Source organism: Pristis pectinata, chromosome 38 (genome assembly GCF_009764475.1).
Source record: "Pristis pectinata isolate sPriPec2 chromosome 38, sPriPec2.1.pri, whole genome shotgun sequence".
Classification (NCBI taxonomy): domain Eukaryota; kingdom Metazoa; phylum Chordata; class Chondrichthyes; order Rhinopristiformes; family Pristidae; genus Pristis; species Pristis pectinata.
This window is the reverse complement of record NC_067441.1, coordinates 1,246,301-1,265,137: the sequence shown is the minus strand read 5'-3', so window position 1 is coordinate 1,265,137 and position 18,837 is coordinate 1,246,301. Positions and strand designations below refer to the sequence as shown.

At 50.4% G+C, this 18,837-nt stretch overlaps 1 protein-coding gene across 1 annotated transcript in view; it reads left to right on the top strand.

The window, feature by feature from the left end:
- The window catches only part of LOC127586909 (solute carrier family 22 member 6-A-like), a 31,546-nt gene extending 16,858 nt beyond the window's left edge, over positions 1 to 14,688 (top strand). The window contains exons 5-9 of the mRNA XM_052044936.1: positions 2,061 to 2,184; positions 6,103 to 6,215; positions 9,551 to 9,765; positions 11,517 to 11,625; positions 14,442 to 14,688. Coding sequence (XP_051900896.1) covers positions 2,061 to 2,184; positions 6,103 to 6,215; positions 9,551 to 9,765; positions 11,517 to 11,625; positions 14,442 to 14,688 — 808 coding nt within the window. The remainder of the gene's footprint in view (positions 1 to 2,060; positions 2,185 to 6,102; positions 6,216 to 9,550; positions 9,766 to 11,516; positions 11,626 to 14,441) is intronic.
- Positions 14,689 to 18,837: the final 4,149 nt, after the last annotated feature.

Below are 18,837 nucleotides of genomic sequence, written 5' to 3'. Positions count from 1 at the left end.
TGAAATTCTGATGATCTGTTGATATTGCTTGGAGATCCTGTTGGTTTGGAAGCTGCCTCACTGGGATCTGTTTCCCACCTTCCCTTTAGACTCACTTAGTTCCCACACTCCCTTTAAATTCACGGGAGAGTTTGGGTTGGGCAGGCTGGGACTTTATTCATTGAAGCTCAGGGGTGACCTGATAGAGGTGTCTAAAAACATGGGGCATAGATAAGACGAATGCACTCAGTCTGTTTCCCAGGGTTGGGGAATCAAGAACTAGAGACCACAGGTTTAAGGTGAGAGGGGAGAGATTTAATAGGGACCTGAAGGACAATTTCTTCACCCAGAGAGTGGTCCGTACATGGAACGAGCTGCCAGTGGAAGTGGGTGAGGCAGGTACAATAAAAGGCACCTGGACAGGTGCACGGGTAGGAAAGGTTCAGAGGGATATGGGCCAAATGCAGGCAAATGGGACTGGCTTAGATGGGCATCTTGTTCAGCATGGACGAGTTGGGCCAAAGGGACTGTTTCCCTGCTGTGTGACTCTATATGGCTCTACGATAGGCCTTTATGCCTGGGAGGGGAAAGCCGTGCATAAGAAGGAGTGAAAGCATCAGCCATGCAGCCCGACAAGCCTGCTGACCACTCACATCACGGCTGACCTGCCCCTGGCTTGACCTCCCCTCCTGTGCAGGTCCACACAGCTCCCATCGATAACGATCCACCAGGCAGCTAAACATTCCAAGCAAAACAAACCTGCACAAGTTGGAAATCTGAAGGAAAATCAGAAAACACTGGAACACTGTTGGGGCTACTGGCTGTGAAATAAGTCAATGACCCTAAGACACAGGAGCAGGATTAGGCCATTTGGCCCATCAACTTTGCTCCGCCATTCGATCATGGCTGATTGTCTTTTTTCTCTCAACCCCATTCTCCCCGTAACCCCCTCACCGATCGAGAACCTGTCAATCTCTGCCTTAAACACAGCCGTCTGTTGCAACGGATCCCACAGATTCACCACCCTCTGGCTGAAGAAATTCCTCCTCATCTCAGTTCTAAAGGGACGTCCCTTCATTCTGAGGCTGTGCCCTCGGATCCCGGACTCTCCCACTGATGGAAACATCCTCTCCACAACCTTCTCTTGAGAAGCAGAAACCCCCAACACATTTAGAAAATACCCAGTTGAGAACGAACCGTAAATGCAGCATGGTGACGCCACACCGCTCCAGTAGCCCGGGTTCCATCCCTACCTCTGGCGCTCTGTGTTTGTGTTTGCGTGTGTGTGTGTGGGTGTGTGTGTCTGTGTGTGTGTGCGTGTGTGTGTGTGTGTGCGTGTGTGTGTGCGTGTGTGTGTGTGTGTGTGTGTGTGCGTGTGTGTGTGTGTGTGTGTGAGTGAGTGTGTGGAGTTTGCACGTTCTCCCCGTTACCACATGGGTTTCCCCCGGGTGCTCCAGTTTCCTCCCACATCCCAACGACGCGCTGGTAGATTGGGTAATGTCTATGGAGAGCGAGCAAGACAGTTAACATTTCAGGTCCATGATCATTCATCAACCTGAAACATTAACTCATCTCCCCTCCGCAGGCGCTGCCTGACCTGCTGAGTATTTCCAGCATTTCCTGCTTTTATCAAAGATGGCATATCCGTAGAGCCTGAAGCTCTTATCCTTGGCTTTGTGAACTCAAGACTGCTCAAGTGTGGCGTTGTTTGACAGTGCACCTACGTGAAGGAGAGCAATTAAAAAACATTCATTGCTACCAAGCCAAGGAAGTCTCTCTAACATGCATTTTGAGCGGGGGTTATCTGATACCATCTGGAGACACAACAGAAGAGAGGCTGTTGTTTAGTTACAGTGTAAGCAGAGTGGAGCTTTAATCACATCCTTCCTCTCGTGTGGAGACCAGGGTGCACACAGCATTCCAGCTGTGGCCTTACAGTATGAAGTAAAGTCTCAGGATGTGTTGTACCTCATAGCGAGGGAACTTAGCTAACAATTAACCCTGCGATGCTATTCTAGACCAGCTGACCAAAGCCTTGATTGGTTGTTGTTACTGTGAGTTATCATATTCCTTTCCCACAGGTGGTTCGCTGAGTCTGCCCGATGGCTCATCGTAAACGGCAAGGCTGAAGCTGCTCTGAAACAACTCAAAAGGGTGGCAAAGATGAACGGCCAGGAGGCAGAAGGAGAGAAGCTCACCGTTGAAGTAAGCACTGCTGTTGGAAATGTTTTGCGCGGGCTCGCCCCACCCTGGTTACACCATGGCGCTGGGTCTACGCGTGAGTTCGCTCCACTGGCCTCTTCATTCACAGGCCTGACACCAAACTCCTGAAGCAGGAGATCCACTCTGAGCTCTGGCATGGGAAGAGGTCACCATGTGGACAGAGGGAAAAGTTCAAGGATGTTCTCAAAGCCTTGAAGGGGTCTCACTGACCCCCTCGGATAGTGGGGTTGGACGGCAGGGAGTGGGGAGATGTTGGGCGAGGCGGAGGTGGTCAGGGATGGATGAAGGTCCGGAGGGTGAGGCACTAGCTAGGGCTGAGGTTGGGAGTGTTCTGGCCAGGAGTACAGATGCTGAGTTGTGTGGAAGGTGTACGGGAGAGGGGGAGGAGGGGGCAGGAGACCGGGGAAGGCAGGTGGAGGCAATTGGAGGTGATTAGATTATTGACAAAGGTGGAAGGAGAGTGCAGAGGATTGAATGGTCAGGGGATTGGAAGGGACTGGGCGAGAGAGAGGTCGGACGGTATTAGATAAAGGGGAATAGGAGGGTATTAGGAGATGGGCAAGGGGCATGGAGACTGGGGGGGCAGGCCGATGATCCGTGGGGAAGACCAAGCTCAGCAGAGTGACCAGAACCAGCGGGGCAGACAGATCTCACCGGTGGGGAGACCAAGTGAGAGGGCGAGGGTGGGGGGACACTGTCAGGGGGTGGAAGCGACGGGGAGTGAGGAGACCCCAGTCACAGACTTTGAGGTAACACTGGGGACTTACCTTTGGGGGGATGAAGGGGCCTGGGGACAAGTCCACTGCCAGGCTGTGCTCTATCAGAGAGGCACATTCACAGAAGTATTTTCTGACAGAAGTTCTGTGGATCAAATAGGCTGCAGGACACAAACTTGGGTATGTCGGGACAGCGGGTACGTATTCACGGACGTAGGATGCCATTTAACGTAGCTTCATCAATGGAAGGCACATACCTCGAAGAGTCAGTGCGTCATAAGGAAAATTCCTAAATCGAGCACTGGGAATTTGAGGAATACTTGGATGTCATCAGCTGCCAACTGTTGCAAGGTCAGGATTGAACAGTGTGTGGTGCCAAGTAAAATTCCTTCACATGGCAACAGCCCACGGAAGAAGGCCTGGGCCTTGGTGACCATCTCCCATGGTCTTTTCCTGCAACAGCACTTAAAGCCACCGCACTCCACAGGGGTGGACATCGCCGGCCGTGCCAACGTTGCTTGCCTCCTCTGAACTGAAGGGGGGCAGAGGCAGTTAAGAGTCTGAGTTAACATATAGACCCAGACCGGGTACGGACGGTCTGGGGTCACATACAGACCCAGACTGGGTACGGACGGTCTGGAGTCACATACAGACCCAGACCGGGTATGGATGGTCTGGAGTCACATAACAATCACTTAACTCCTCTGACCTGACTTGCTTCATTGCCTTTTCTCTACACAACCACAGTGCCGTCCTGTACAGTGAGATGAAGTCCAACACCCATCTTTTTCTGTCAAAGGGAATCATCTAATTGTATCTGGCAGAAGAGGTTCACCAGGATGCTGCCTGGATTAGAGGGCATGAGCTATAAGGAGAGGTTGGACAGAATTGGGTTGTTTCCTCTGGAGCAGCAGAGGCTGAGGGGAGACCTGATAGAGGTTTATAAAATTATGAGAGGCACAGATAGAGTAGACAGCCAGAGTATTTTCCCCAGGGTAGTAATGTCAGATACTAGAGGACGTGCATTTTAAGGTGAGGAGGGAAAGTTTAAAGGACATGTGTGGGGCAGGTTTTACACAGAGAGCGGTGGGTGCCTGGAACAGGCTGCCAGGTGTGGGGGTGGAGGCAGATACAATAGAGGGGTTTAAGAGGCTGTTAGACAGACAGGTGAATGTGCAGGGAATGGAGGGAGATGGACTGTGTGCAGGCAGAAAGGATTTGGTTTAATTTGGCATCGTGCTCGGCACAGACATGGTGGGCCGAAGGGCCTGTTCCTGTGCTGTACTGTTCCGTCTTCCAAAGCCTGCCTCATTATTGGTAACTGTGAAACTCTGGGATTGACGGTAAACCCATCTTGTCCACTAATGTCCGACAGAGGACCTTATATCAACATCAGGTCTATGCCAGCTCCCAGAGCATTCCCCACCCCTCCTCCCGTCTTTTTTCCCTGCCTTCCTGAAACAGTCTCTCTCACACACCCATCAACTTGCTTTGATTGCCCTGCCACTTACGTATACCAACTTACAGTCACCGTGCTCCTGCCTTCACGTCTTTGGGATGTGGGAGGAAATCGGATGGTCTGGGACGGCAATTCGAATGCGCAGGAATGTAAGAAGCTGCAGAGAGTAGTGGATTCCACCCAATACATCACGGGCACATCCCTCCCCACCATCGGGAGTATCTACAGGAGGTGCTGCCTCAAGAAGGCAACATCCATCGTCCAAGATCCCCACCATCCGGGCCGTGCCATCTTCTCACAGCTCCCGTCGGGCAGGAGGTACAGAAGCCTGAAGTCCCCACACCACCAGGTTCAGGAACAGCGACTTCCCTTCAACCATTCGGTTCTTGAACCGACCGGCACGACCCTGATCACTGCCTCAGTACAGCAACACTGGGACCACTGTACAACAATGGACTTTTTCCTAATTGTGGTCTTTCTTGTAATGAACTCAGAGGATCTATCTTGAGCCCAACACAGTGATGCAATCACAAAGAAGGCAGGCCAGCAGCTCTACTTCATTGGGAGTTTGAGGAAATTCAGTATGTCACCAGAGACTCTTGCAAATATCCACAGATGTACGGTGGAGAGCATTCTGACTGGTTGCATCACCGCCTGATATGGAGGCTCCAATGCGCAGGATAACAATAGGCTGCAGAGGGTTGTAGACTCAGCCAGCTCCATCACGGACACAACCCTCCCCACCATCGAGGACATCTTCAAGAGATGGTGGCTCAAGAAGGCAGCATCCATCACTGAGGACCCTCACCATCCAGGACATGCCCTCTTCTCGTTACTACCATCAGGGAGGAGGTACAGGAGCCCGAAGACCCACACTCAACGATTCAGGAACAGCTTCTTCCCCTCCGCCATCAGATTTCTGAACGGTCCATGAACCCATGAACACCATCTCGTTATTCCTCTTTTGGACTATTTATTTATTGTTGTAATTTGTGGTAATTTCATCCTTGCACTGTACTGCTGCCACAAAACAACACAGTTCACAACATACATCAGCAATAATAAACCTGATTCTGATTCATTTATGTTTAAGTTATGTTCTTCTTGTGAATGTTGTGCCACTGATGCTCTGTGCCTGCGATGCTGCTGCAGGTAAGTTTTTCATTGCCCCTGTGCACACATGGACTTGTGCATCTGACAATAGACTTGAAACCCATACAGTCGCAGCGAGATCATGCAAACTCCTCACACAGAGGCAGCGCCAGAGGTTGGAACTGAACCTGGGGCTCTGGAGCTGTCAGACAGCAAACACTAACTGCTGTATTACTGTGCCGCCCGATATGCCTTCCAGCTTGCAGGTGTCTCCACCAATGAGATTGACTTGGAGACACAGGAGACAGCAGATGCTGGGATCTGGAGCAATACACAAAGTGTGGAAGTACTCAGCGGGTCAGGCAGCATCTGTGGGAGGAACTGGACAGTCAACGTTTCGGGTTCAGGTGAAGGGTCGTGACCCAAAACATCGACTGCCCATATGTCTCTCAGATGCTGCCCGACCCGCTGAGTTCCTCCAGTGCCTTGTTTGTTGTTGAATGAGATTGAGTAAATCTGTCTCCTCAGTTCGAGGGCAGGTGGGGATGGACAATAAATGTTCCCTTCGCCAGCAGTGACTACATTTGCTTTATCGTTCTGACCAATGACGTGTGCATCATGTGCGGTCCACAGGTCCTCAGTGCAAGCATAGCCAATGACCAGCTGCACACCAGGAACCAGAGCGTGGTCAATCTGTTCCGGACACCCATGATGCGGAGGATCGCATGCTGCACCATGATGATTTGGTAAGTTATCAGTTGGTTGGCTCTCCTACGCCTCGCGTGGTTGGTCTCCGGAGAGCGCTGCCTGCAGATGTGGTGGAGGCAGCTCTCCCTGAGCGAATTGGACAAATATACAACAAGGAAAAGACTTGTGAGGCTGCAGAAGAAGGGCAAGAGGGTGGAAGGTGGAGGGAGCTGGTGCGTTGAATGGCCTCCTTCTGACCTGTAACCATTCGATGGTCTGACATTGTGGCTTTCTACCCCAGGGGAAAGGCAAGTGCCTTTGGGTTGACAACACTCATGTTCTTTTGTAGAGTTTGGTCTGAAAACAGAATCCATCCAAAGAGCACAGGAAACATGGCAGAGACTACCGCAACTTCTCCCGATAAAAGCAGGCTAGTTTCCCCAGTAAAGTGCAGTGGATGGAGGATAGATACTTATAAATATTGTGCATAAAGATGCCCTCTGGACCATCAGGGGCTGAGGGGAGATACAGAATACGAATATACAAAAGTATATAACATTATGAGAGGCTTAGATAAGGTAGACAGTCAGTCAGAGTCCTTTCCCCAGGGTGGAAGTATCAAATACTAGAGGGCAGAGGTGTAAGGTGAGAAGAAGATGTGTGGGGGCAGGTTGTTTACACAGAGAGTGGTGGGTGCCTGGAACGGGCTGCCAGGGGTGGAGATGGAGGCAGATATGGTAGCAATGTTTAAGAGGCATTTAGACAGACACGTGAACATGTAGAGAACAGAGGGACACGGATCACATGAGGCAGATGGTTAGATTGGCGTGGTCGGCACAGACATGGTGGGCCAAAGGACTTGCTCCTGTGTGTACTCTTCTATGTTCTATGTCCTGTGTACAATGTTCCATGTTCTCGTTCCAGGGGTTGAAATTCCTCCTCAACTCCATCAATGTGCAACCCCTTCCCTTAAACAGCAAAGGTCAAACGTCTATTTGCTGCCCTAATTACCCACTGTACCTGCACACTTACGAGGGCTCAAGGGCCTGAGTTACAGGGAGAGGTCGGGCAGGCTGGGACTTTATTCCTTGGAGCATAGGAGACTGAGGGGTGACCTTATAGAGGTGTACAAAACCATGAGGGGCATTGATAGGGTGAGTGCAGCAATGGGGAATCAAGAACTAGAGGGCACAGGTTTAAGGTGAGAGGGGAGAGATTTAACAGGAACCTGAGGGGCAACTTCTTCACCCAGAGGGTGGTCCGTATATGGAACGAGCTGCCAGAGGAAGTGGGTGAGGCAGGGACATTAACAACATTTAATGAACATGGATAGGGAAGGTTTAGAGGGATATGGGCCAAATGTGGGCAAATGGGACTGACTCAGATGGGCACCTTAGTCAGCAGGGATAGGTTGGGCCAAAGGGCCTGTCTCTGTGCTGTATGACTCTATGACTAACGATCAGTGTTCTGCACAATGTGTAACAAGGTAAGTTAATTGCTGGCAGAGTAGAAGGGAATGAGTGTGGTCTAAGAACCATTAACTGGTTGCAGGGTGACCAAGGTTCGGAACTGAATACTCCAGGGCAGAAAGTCCACAAGAGGATAGAGACAGGCTTGGCAAACACACTTAGTCTGAGTCAGCACAGGAACACATCCTTCAGCCCATCAACCCTCTACTGACCAGCCATGGAGTCATACGGCAGGGAAACAGGCCCTTCGGCCCAACTAGTCCGTGCTGACTGTGTTGCCCAGCGAGCTGGTCCCATCTGCCTGTGTTTGGCCCATGGCCCTCTAAACCTCTCCTATTCATGGACTTACCTAGATGGCTTTTAAACGTTGCTGATGTGCCCGCCTCAACCACTGTTTCTGGCAGCTCCTTCCAAACACGCACCACCCTTTGTGTGAAGAAGCTGCCCCTGATGTCCCTTTTAAATCTCTCGCCTCTGATCTTAAACCTACGCCCTCTTGTTTTTAGCTCCCCCTCCCTGGGAAAAAGACTGTGTGTTTTCACCCTGTCTATGCCCCTCATGACCTTATACACCTCCATCAGGTCACCCCTCAATCTCCTACGTTCCAGGGAATAAAGTCCTGGTCTACACAACCTCTCCTTGTAACTCAGGCCCCCGAGTCCAGGCAACATCCTGGGAAATCGTTTCTGCTCTCCTTCTAATAACGTCTTTCCGATAACAGGGTGACCCAAACTGTACACAATACTCGTGCAGCCTCACCAATGGCTTGTATAACTGCAACTCCCATACTCAATGCCCTGACAGATGAAGGCCAACGTGCCGAATGCCTTCTTCGCCGCCCTGTCTACCTGTGACGTCACTCTCAGGGAACTTTGCATTTGTACTCCTAGGTCCGTCTGTTCCATCACACTCGCCAGGGCCCCACCATTCTCTGTACAAATCTTTCCAGCGGCCAATTAGCCCACCAACTCTGCATGTCATTGGGATGTGGGAGGAAACAGGATCATTGGTATTGGTGTTGGTTTATTATTGTCACTTGTACCGAGGTCCAGTGAAAAACTTGTCTTACAAACCAATTGTACGGGTCAATTCATTACACAGTGCAGTTACATTGAGTTAGTACAGGGTGCATTGATGTAGTACAGGTAAAAACAATAACAGTACAGAGTAAAGTGTCACAGCTACAGAGAAAGTGCAGTGCAATAAGGTGCAAGGTCACAACAAGGTAGATCGTGAGGTCAGAGTCCATCTCATTGTACAAGGGAACCGTTCAATAGTCTTATCACAGTGGGGTAGAAGCTGTCCTTAAGTCTGGTGGCACGTGCCCTCGGGCTCCTGTATCTTCTACCTGATGGGAGAGGGGAGAAGAGAGAATGTCCTGGGTGGGTGGGGTCTTTGATTATGCTGGCTGCTTCACCAAGACAATGAGAGGTAAAGACAGAGTCCAAGGAGGGGAGGCTGGTGTCTGTGATGCGCTGGGCTGTGTCCACAACTCTCTGCAGTTTCTTGCGATCCTGGGCGGAGCAGTTGCCGTACCAAGCCGTGATACATCCAGATAGGATGCTTTCTACGGTGCATCGATAAAAGTTGGTGAGCGTCAAAGGGGACAAACCAAATTTCTTTAGCCTCCTGAGGAAGTAGAGGCACCCGGGGGAAACCCACGCGGTCACAGGGAGAACATGCAAACTCCACACACAGACAGCGCTGGAGGTCGGGATCGAACCCGGGTCTCTGGGGCTGGGAGGCAGCAGTTCTACCTGCTGTGCCCCTGCGCCACTGGTCATTAATATAGATTGTAAACAGTTGAGACCCCAGCACTGATCCATGTGGCACTCCACCAGTTACTTGCCTGCCTACAACCAAGAAGATGCAGCTACTGAAATAATCCTTATTTGATCATACTGCATTTGTCTTTGCACAAACAGGTTTTCAACAGGCTTTGCATATTATGGGCTGTCGATCGACCTGCAAGGGTTTGGAGTTGACATCTACCTCATTCAACTCATTTTTGGAGCAGTTGACATTCCCGCAAAGATTTGTGCCTTCCTTACCCTGAGCCTGATAGGGAGAAGGTTCACGCAGAGCACCTCCCTTATCCTGGCAGGGGGAACACTGCTGGCAAATGCCATTATTCCAAAAGGTAGGAGTTTATTAGTGGAGAACGAGAACTCTCAAGACACAAGAGAGGCTGCAGAATCTGGAGAAACAAACCATCTGCTGGAGGGACTCAGCTGGTCGAGCAGCGTCTGTGGGGAGGGGAAGAAATTGTTCGCATTTCGGGTCGAAACCCTGCATCGGGATCGTTTGTTGCTCCTGAGAACTCTTGACAGGATGGATGTTAAAATAATCCAGACCCAGGGGTGACTATTTAAAACTAAAGGTTTTATTTCAATATCCAAGGGATGGGCACTCTACAGGCTGAGCCAGCATTTCATTGCTCATTCCCAATTGCCCTTGGGAAGGACCTCTGGTGTTTGTGATATATGTAAATGACCTGGGTGAAAACGTGGATGGGTGGGTTGGTAAGTCTGCAAACGACACAAAGATGGGTGGTGTTGTGGATGGTGTAGAGGATTGCCAAAGGATACAGCGGGATATAGATCAGTTGCCAATGTGGGCAGAGAGATGGCAGATGGAGTTTAATCCAGGCAAGTGTGAGGTGTTGCACTTTGGGAGGTCAAACGTAAAGGGACAGCACACAGTTAATGGCAGGACCCTTAGCATTGTTTCTATAAAGAGAGATCTTGAGGTCCAAGTCCATAGTTCCCTGAAAGTGGCCGCACAGGTCGATAGGGCGGTAAAGAAGGCGTACGGCACACTTGCCTTTATTAGTCGAGGCACTGAGTTCAAGAGTCAGGAAGTTATGTTGCAGCTTTATAAAACTCTGGTTAGGTCTCTAAGTAGAATTGGGTTGTCCATATAAGAGATGAGATGAAATTTTTCATCTGAGCATCATTAATCTTTGAAACTCTCTTCCTCAAAAGATAGTGAGAGTTTTTAAGTATTTTTAAGGCAGGGATGGATAGATTATTGATAAGGGGGTGAAATATTACTGGGACAGAATGCAGAGTTAAAGTTAGCATGATCTTATTAAATGCCGAAGCGGGCTACATCTGCCTTTAGTTCACAGATTTGTTTCTACGAAAGCAGATGAACTCAGATTTTTACACATCATGTTCCATGGCACCAGGGAATCCAACTTCTGGGCAATTCTATTTAATTCTCAGAGCTGTGCACTGATTTTGTCCAGTGATTCAGCCTTGGAGTTGAGGTGATTCATACCCCATGGAGAGGGAAGCACGATGGTGCTTCACAACTCCAGAGATCTGGGTTCGATCCTGACCCCTGGCACTGTGTGTGTGTGTGTGTGTGTGTGCGCGCGCGTGTGCGTGTCTGTATGTGTGTGCGTGCATGTGTGTGTGCGTGCGCGCGTGTGCGTGTGCATGTGTGTGTGGGTGCATGCGTGCGTGTGTGTGTGTGTGCACTATTCATCGGTGTAGTCCTGGCCCAGAGGTAGGTCAGAGGAGATGTCTGAGACCTGCCCTCTGGCCTCTGCAAGGATGAGGTCCGGGTGAAAGTTTGCAGTACAGGTGAAGGGTCGACTGTCCGCTCCTCTCCACAGACGCTGCCTGACCCGCTGAGTCCCTCCAGCGCTTTGTGCGTTGCTGCAGATTCAGCGCCTGCAGCCTCTGGTGTCTGCAGGTGAGTGGACCACCTAACGTCCCATCCTCGAGACCACAACCGTTCAGCACCTCGGATGCAGGGACCTCTGAACCTTCAACTGATTGGTCTATACTGAGTTAGCTTCTCGCTGTTTGAACGCGGCTAACAACCGCCACTGCTTGTTGATCTCATGCGGCGGAACTGCCCGTCGTCCTCTTTTCCTTGCAGACATGCAGACTGTCCGGACTTCACTTGCTGCCTTTGGGAAGGGGTTTCTCTCAGCTGCCTTCAGCTGTTGCTACATTCATGCCGGAGAACTGTACCCAACAGTGGTCCGGTGAGTACCCCCTTACTCTGCAACTGAACAGGGTCAGTAGCTGCATTTACATTCTGGGCTGTGGTGGGGTTAACACTCGACCATCAACTGAACCAATCTAACAAGAGTCATAGAGCCCTTCGGGCCAACTGGTCTGTGCCAACCAAGATTCCCATCTAAGTCGATCCCAGTTGCCCACATTTGGCCCATACCCCGCTGAACCTTTCCTATCCATGGACCTGTCCAATGCGCAGACTGCCGGAGGAACTCAGCAGGTCAGGCAGCGTCTGTGGAGGGAGATGAACAGTGAACGTTTCGGGTTGAGACCCTTCAGCAGGACTGGAAAGAAAGAGGGGAGATATCCAGTATAAAAAGGTTGGGGGAAATGGGTGGAGCAAGAAATAGTGGCCCCCATCACCCCCTCTTCCCCCCTGCCCACCCCCTCAGCCACACACTCCTCCCTCCGGCTCCCCTCCCCACCTCCTTCCCCTTATCCCATGGTCCACTGTTCTATCCTATCAGATTCCATCTTCTTCAGCCCTTTTGTCACTTACACCTATCACCTCCCAGCTTCTTGAATCATTCGCACTCGGCCCGCTCCCCCACCTGCTCCCCGTTCCCCCCCCCAACCTGGATCCACCATCACCCGCCAGCTCTCCCCCCACCCCTTTCCCCCCACCTTTTTATACTACCTTTCCAGTCCTGATGAAGGGTCTCGACCCGAAACGTCAACTGTCCATCGCCCTCCACAGATGCTGCCCGAGCCGCTGAGTTCCTCTGCACCTTGTGTGTTGCTCCAGATTGCGGCATCTGCCGTCTCTGGTGTCTCCGTGGACCTGTCCAGGTGTCTTTTAAATGTTGTTAATGTACCTGCCTCACCCACTTCCTCTGGCAGCTCGTTCCATATATTGACCACCCTCTGGGTAAAATAGTTGCCCCTCAGCTTCCTGTTAAATCTCTCCCCTCTCACCGTAAACCTGTGCCCTCTAGTTCTTGATTCCCCAACCCTGGGGAAAAGAGTGAGTGCATTCACCCTATCGATGCCCCTCATGATCTATACACCTCTGTAAGGTCACCCCTCATTCTCCTATAAAGTCCCAACCTGCCCAACCTCTGTCCATAACTCAGTCCCTCAAGTTCTGGCAACATCCTCGTAAATCTCCTCCACACTCCTCCCAGCTTCGTGGCATCTTTCCTATGGCAGGGCAACCAAAACTGAACACAATATTCCAAGTGCGGCCTCACCAACATCTTGTACAACTGCAATGTAATGTCCCAAAGCCCTGACTGATGAAGGCCAGCGTGCCATGAAGCTTTCTGCACCACCCTGTCTACCTGTGTCTCCACTTTCAGGGAACCATGTACCTGTACTCCAAGGTCCGTCTGATCTACAACACTCTCCAGGGCCCTATCGTTCACTGTGAAGGTCCTACCAAACAGCTGACATATATATGGATTACCACAAATCAGGGTCACTGGTACAGTTCAGGCAGGGTAGCTTTTTCACGCAGGCAACAGTGAGATGAATGGTGGGTTTTGTTGGAGGAACATGAGGAAACTCATGTCACACCTGGTAAGGTCAGTCCCAGCTGTGAGTGCCTCCCAACCATGACACACAAACCACGATAAGACATGCGCTGGGTGCCATCGGACACCACTCCTCGGACTGGTGACCTCCTGGGCATCTGTGTGTCCAAGGAACAGCACAACCAGCCACAAGGCCATCGGATTTAAGATTAAATTCCTCTGCTTAGCGCAGACATGGGTCAGGGAGTCAAAAACAAGAGGGCATAGGTTTAAGGCGAGAGGGGAAAGATTTAAAGAACATAGAACAGTCCAGCACCGGACAGGCCATTTGGCCCACACTGCTATGCTGATCTTGATGCCAATTTATACTAACTGTCCTCCTGTGTACCACCCACATCCCTCCATTCCCATCATATTCAAAGTCTATCTAAAAATTTCTTAAACTGCCTGCTTCCACTAGTAGCCCAGGTGACCCATTCTGGGCACCTACTGCTCTCTGTGTTAAAAAAAAGTGTGTAAAAAAGGGGCAACTTCTTCACCCAAGGGGTAGTGAGGATGTGGAACAAGCTGCTAAAGTGGGAGACAATAATAACTTTTAAGAGATGTTTAGTCAGGTGTCAGTGAGCTCAAAAGAGTGCAGAGAAAATTCACACGGATGTTGCCGGGACTGAGTTACAGGTTGAATAGGCTGGGACTTTATTCCCTGGAGCGTAGGAGAATGAGGGGAGTTCTTATAGACGTTTATAAAATTATGAGGAGTGTAGACAGGGTGAATGCATGCAAGCTTTTCCCCTCAGGTTGGGTGAGACTAGAACTAGAGGTCATAGGTTGAGGGTGAAAGGTGAAATATTTAAGGGGAATCTGAGGGGGAACTACTTCACTCGGAGGGCGGTGCGAGTGTGGAACGAGCTGCCAGCGGAAGTGGTGGATGCGGGTTCAACTGTAACATTTAAGAGAGGTTTGGATAGGTCCATGGATGAGAGAGGTAGGGAGGGCTATGGTCTGGGTGCAGGTAGATGGGACTGGGCAGAAAACCAGGCCGGCATGGACTAGATGGACTGAAGGGCCTGTTTCTGTGCTGTAGTGCTCTATGAATCCATGTAGATAGAAAGGTTCAGAGGGATGTGGGCCAAAGGTGGGGAAATGGGATTAGCTGAAGTAGACAACTCGGTGGGCATGGACAGGGTGGGCTGAAGGGCCTGTTTCTGGTGCCGTGTGACCATTGGACATTGCCGTGTGCCCACACCGTTCCTAGCTTGAGACCTTCTGCAATCATTTTCTTTCTCTGTTCCTCCGTGTACCGCCCACAGGCAGACAGGAATGGGGCTTGTGGGCACCATGGCTCGGCTCGGAGCGATGGTGGCTCCCATCATAAGGATGAGTGGTGACTACATCCCTGTCCTGCCACCGACTTTATATGGCGGAATGGCCATAGCAGCTGGAATAACCTCCATCTTCCTGCTGGAGACACATAAGGTTCCGTTACCAGAGAGGATTGAAGATGTGGAGAACAGGTTTGTATTGGCCACACATCAGTTGTGGTTTTCAATATATTGAGGATTTCAGTACAACAATACTGTGAGGTTCTGGTCACCCTACTGTAGGAGAGCTGTGCTAGCAAAGTCAAAGTGGAGTTTACTGTCAGATGCACAGGTCCGTGTGTGCACAGGGGCAGTGAAAACTTATTTGCAGCAGCATCACAGGCACAGGGCATCACAGACACAATGTTCACAAGAAAAACAGGAATTAAACATAAATATACAAGAAAGGACACAATTAGAACAAGAATAAAATCAAAAGTCTATTGCAGTGCAAAGTGGTCCCGGTGTTGCTGTACTGAGGCAGTGATCAGGGTTGTGGCGGTCGGTTCAAGAGCCGAATGGTTGAAGGGAAGCAGCTGTTCCTGAACCTGGTGGTGTGGGGACTTCAGGCTTCTGTACCTCCTGCTCGATGGGAGCTGTGAGAAGATGGCACGGCCCGGATGGTGGGGATCTTTGATGATGGACGTTGCCTTCTTGAGGCAGCGCCTCCTGTAGATACTCCCGATGGTGGGGAGGGATGTGCCCATGATGTGTTGGGCAGAGTCCACTACTCTCTGCAGCTTCTTACGTTCCTGCGCATTTGAATTGCCGTCCCAGACCGTGATGCAACCAGTCAGGACACTTCCAACAGCACATCTGTAGAAGTTTGTTGCAGTGTTTGGTGATGAGCCGAACCTCCTTAACCTCCTGAGGGAGTACAGACGCTGGCGCGCCTTCCTTGTGATTGCATCTACGTGCTGGGCCCAGGACAGGTCGTCTGATATGTTAACACCCAGGGACTTAAAGGATTTAGGATAAGGGGGAAGTGATTTAGAGGGGATCTGAGGGGGACCTTTCTACACAGAGTGGTATGTGGAATGCATTACCGGTGAGAGTGGTGGACACAGAGCACCTAGATCGTGAAGGCACAGAAGGCTATAGGCCAAGTTCTGTGAGATGGGGTTAATACGGATGGGTGTCCACTGATCAGTGGGCCAAATGGCCTGTTTCCCTGCTGGGCGACTCCATAGATCGTAAGAGATCCAGCCACTGACGGAAAAGGGGGCCGTTCAGCCCATCTAGTGCACCACCTAGGCAAAGTCAGAGCTATTAATGCTACTCCCAACAACAGTCTGGAGCCCAGGAGTCCCTCTTCCACCCTCTACCTGGGTCAGTCCCGTGACTACCAGATAGTTGCAGCCTGTTCCGGAGTTGGGGAAAGGGGAGAAATTGAGGGGATCACAATACCCTTGAATGGCTTCTAATCGCTGCTCATTCTGTGGATTATTTCCGTCTAGAGGAAGAAGACGCTGGAAGGTCAACGAATCAGGAAGGATGATATCCCACTTCAGGAAGGTCACGTGTTCCTCATGAAACAGACAGTTTAAGCACACACTACTCCCCATCGAGGCTCCGTCAGACTCTGTGGCTACTTGAAGGCAGATCAGCCATGATCTTATTGAGTGTCAGAACAGGGGAGAGGGACCCAATGGCCTGGTCCTGCTTCCGTTTCTGATGTGATGTGGATGTGCGCTAAGTTTTTCATAAACCAAATAAAGCATACTCAAGTTGCAACTTTTCTGAAGTGCTGTTAAACTTGAGATTATCATGCCCATGACGCAAATGCAAGTAGAAAGAAATGCCTAACTTTGATTTCGTTTTCATCTTTGTGAACTTTGACAAGGATTAACTTCTCCCTTTAGTAAAAGACACTTGTGAACTAACTGGGATTGAACGAGGTCGGAGGATTAACCATCACCCGTCACTGACTCAGCCTTTCTCAACCATAGCAACAGTTGTCACGCCTCAGTTGTCCCAGTAAAATGTCCTCGTGAGCACTTGTCTCAGATGTGGGGTAAACAGCACTTTCTCTACGTCAATTGTACCTTCACTGGAGGCCACTCTGTCCATTGGATCCATGCCAAACCCCCCCCCCACTGCAGCAATTCCATTAGTCCCATCCCCACTTCCTTCCCTCCAACTTCTCCTCTCCCACCTGCCCTGCCAACTCCCCCGGATTCTTTTGCTACCTACATATTAGTATTGGGATTGGTTTATTATTGTCACCTGTACCGAGGTCCAGTGAAAAACTTGTCTTACACACCGATCGTACAGGTCAATTCATTACACAGAGCAGTTACATTGGGTTAGTACAGAGTGCATTGAGGTAGTACAGGTAAAAACAATAACAGTACAAAGTGTCACAGCTACAGAGAAAGTGCAGTGCAATAAGGTGCAAGGTCACAACAAGGTAGATCGTGAGGTCAGAGTCCATCTCATCGTATAAGGGAACCGTTCAATAGTCTTATCACAGTGGGGTAGAAGCTGTCCTTGAGCCTGGTGGGACGTGCCCTCAGGCTCCTGTATCTTCTACGCAATGGGAGAGGAGAGAAGAGAGAATGTCCCGGGTGGGTGGGGTCTTTGATTATGTCGGCTGCTTCACCAAGGCAGCGAGAGGTATAGACAGAGTCCAAGGAGGGGAGGCTGGTGTCCGTGATGTGCTGGGCTGGAGCAATTCATAGCAGCTGCTGCATCTTGAAACCAGAGCACTCAGGGGAAGCTTGGAGCAGGTGGGGGGAAGGTCACATAACCACAAGAGGAACATGCAAACTCCACACAGATAGCGGCAGAGGTCAGGATTGAACCAGGGACTCTGAGGCTGCAGCACCTTACACCTTATTGAGTCTGAATCTACATATCTCCTAAATGTGTTGGGGGAGGGTTCTGTCTCCAACTCCTTTCCCAAGACAAACGTGGACATTGACTCCATAACAGCCTGCAACACAGAAGCCCGTCTCCCACCCCTGCAGCTCTCTCTCCCACTCCCTCACTTCCATTCCCAGATGATCAGATAGCTGGCGCTGGCCACCAGTGGAAACAGTCCTGTGCAGAACGCACTCCCGGGAGTCGGGGGAAGGGGCAGGATTTGGTGAGGGGGCGGTTCACAATACCCTTGGAATGGCTTCCAATCGCTGCTCGTTCTGCGGATTATTTCTTTCCGGAGCGATGAAGGAACCTGCAAAAAAGACAAAGCAGGATGAGATTCCAGGGCAGGAAGCTCACTCGTCCGCAGTGAAGCACCCCGCCATGGCTCCATCAGACTCTGTGGCTACTTGAAGGCAGATCAGCCATGATCTTATTGAGTGTCAGAACAGGGGAGAGGACCCAATGGCCTGGTCCTGCTTCCGTTTCTGATATTGTTATGTAGACATGCACTAAGCTTTTTGTAAACCATTCCCTCGAGTGGAAATATATTTAAGGTGCATAATAACCATTACATTACTGAGGTGATAGAGATAATGCAATAATGGAAAATAGAACAGTCCAGCACAGGAACAGGCCCTTCGGCCCACCATGTTGTGCCCAACTAATTAAACTAGTAATTAAACAGTTAACTAAACTAATCCCTTCTGCCTGCACATGGTCCACATCCCTCCATTCCCTGCACATCCGTGTGCCTCTCTAAGAGCGTCTTAAACCCCTCTATCGTATCTGCCTCCCCCCGCACCCCTGGCAGCTCGTTCCAGGCACCCACCACTCTCTGTACAAAAAAATGTAACCCCTCTCACCTTCAAAGCATACCCTCTAGTATTAGACATTTCGACCCTGGGGAAAAGATACCAGCTGTCTACTCTATCTGTGCCTCTCATAATGTTATAAACCTCTATCAGGTCTCCCCTCAGCCTTCACCACTCCAGAGAAAACAACCCAAGTTTGTCCAACCTCTCCTTATAGCTCATGCCCTCTAATCCAGGCAGCATCCTGGTGAACCTCTTCTGCACCCTCTCCAAAGCCTCAACACCCTTCTTGTAACAGGGCGACCGGAATTGAATGGAGATGCAGCCTAACTAGAGTTTTATAAAACTGCAACATAACTTCCCAACTCTTGAAATCAGTGCCTCAACTAATAAAGGCAAACCATGCCGTACGCCTTCTTTGCCGCCCTATCAGCCTGTGCGACTACTTTCAGTGAGCTATGGACTTGGACCTCCGCACACTGTGAAGGGTCCTGCCTTTAGTTGTGTACCTTTGATCTCCCAAAGTGCAATACCTCACAAGGCGTCATTGTTCAAGAAGGCTGCAGCCTAACCAGTGGTTTATGTTGGGGGTAACATGCAGAGCAAAAAAATACTTAACTTTGATTTATACTTGCTTGTGAATTTTAACAAGGATTAAGTTCTCCTTT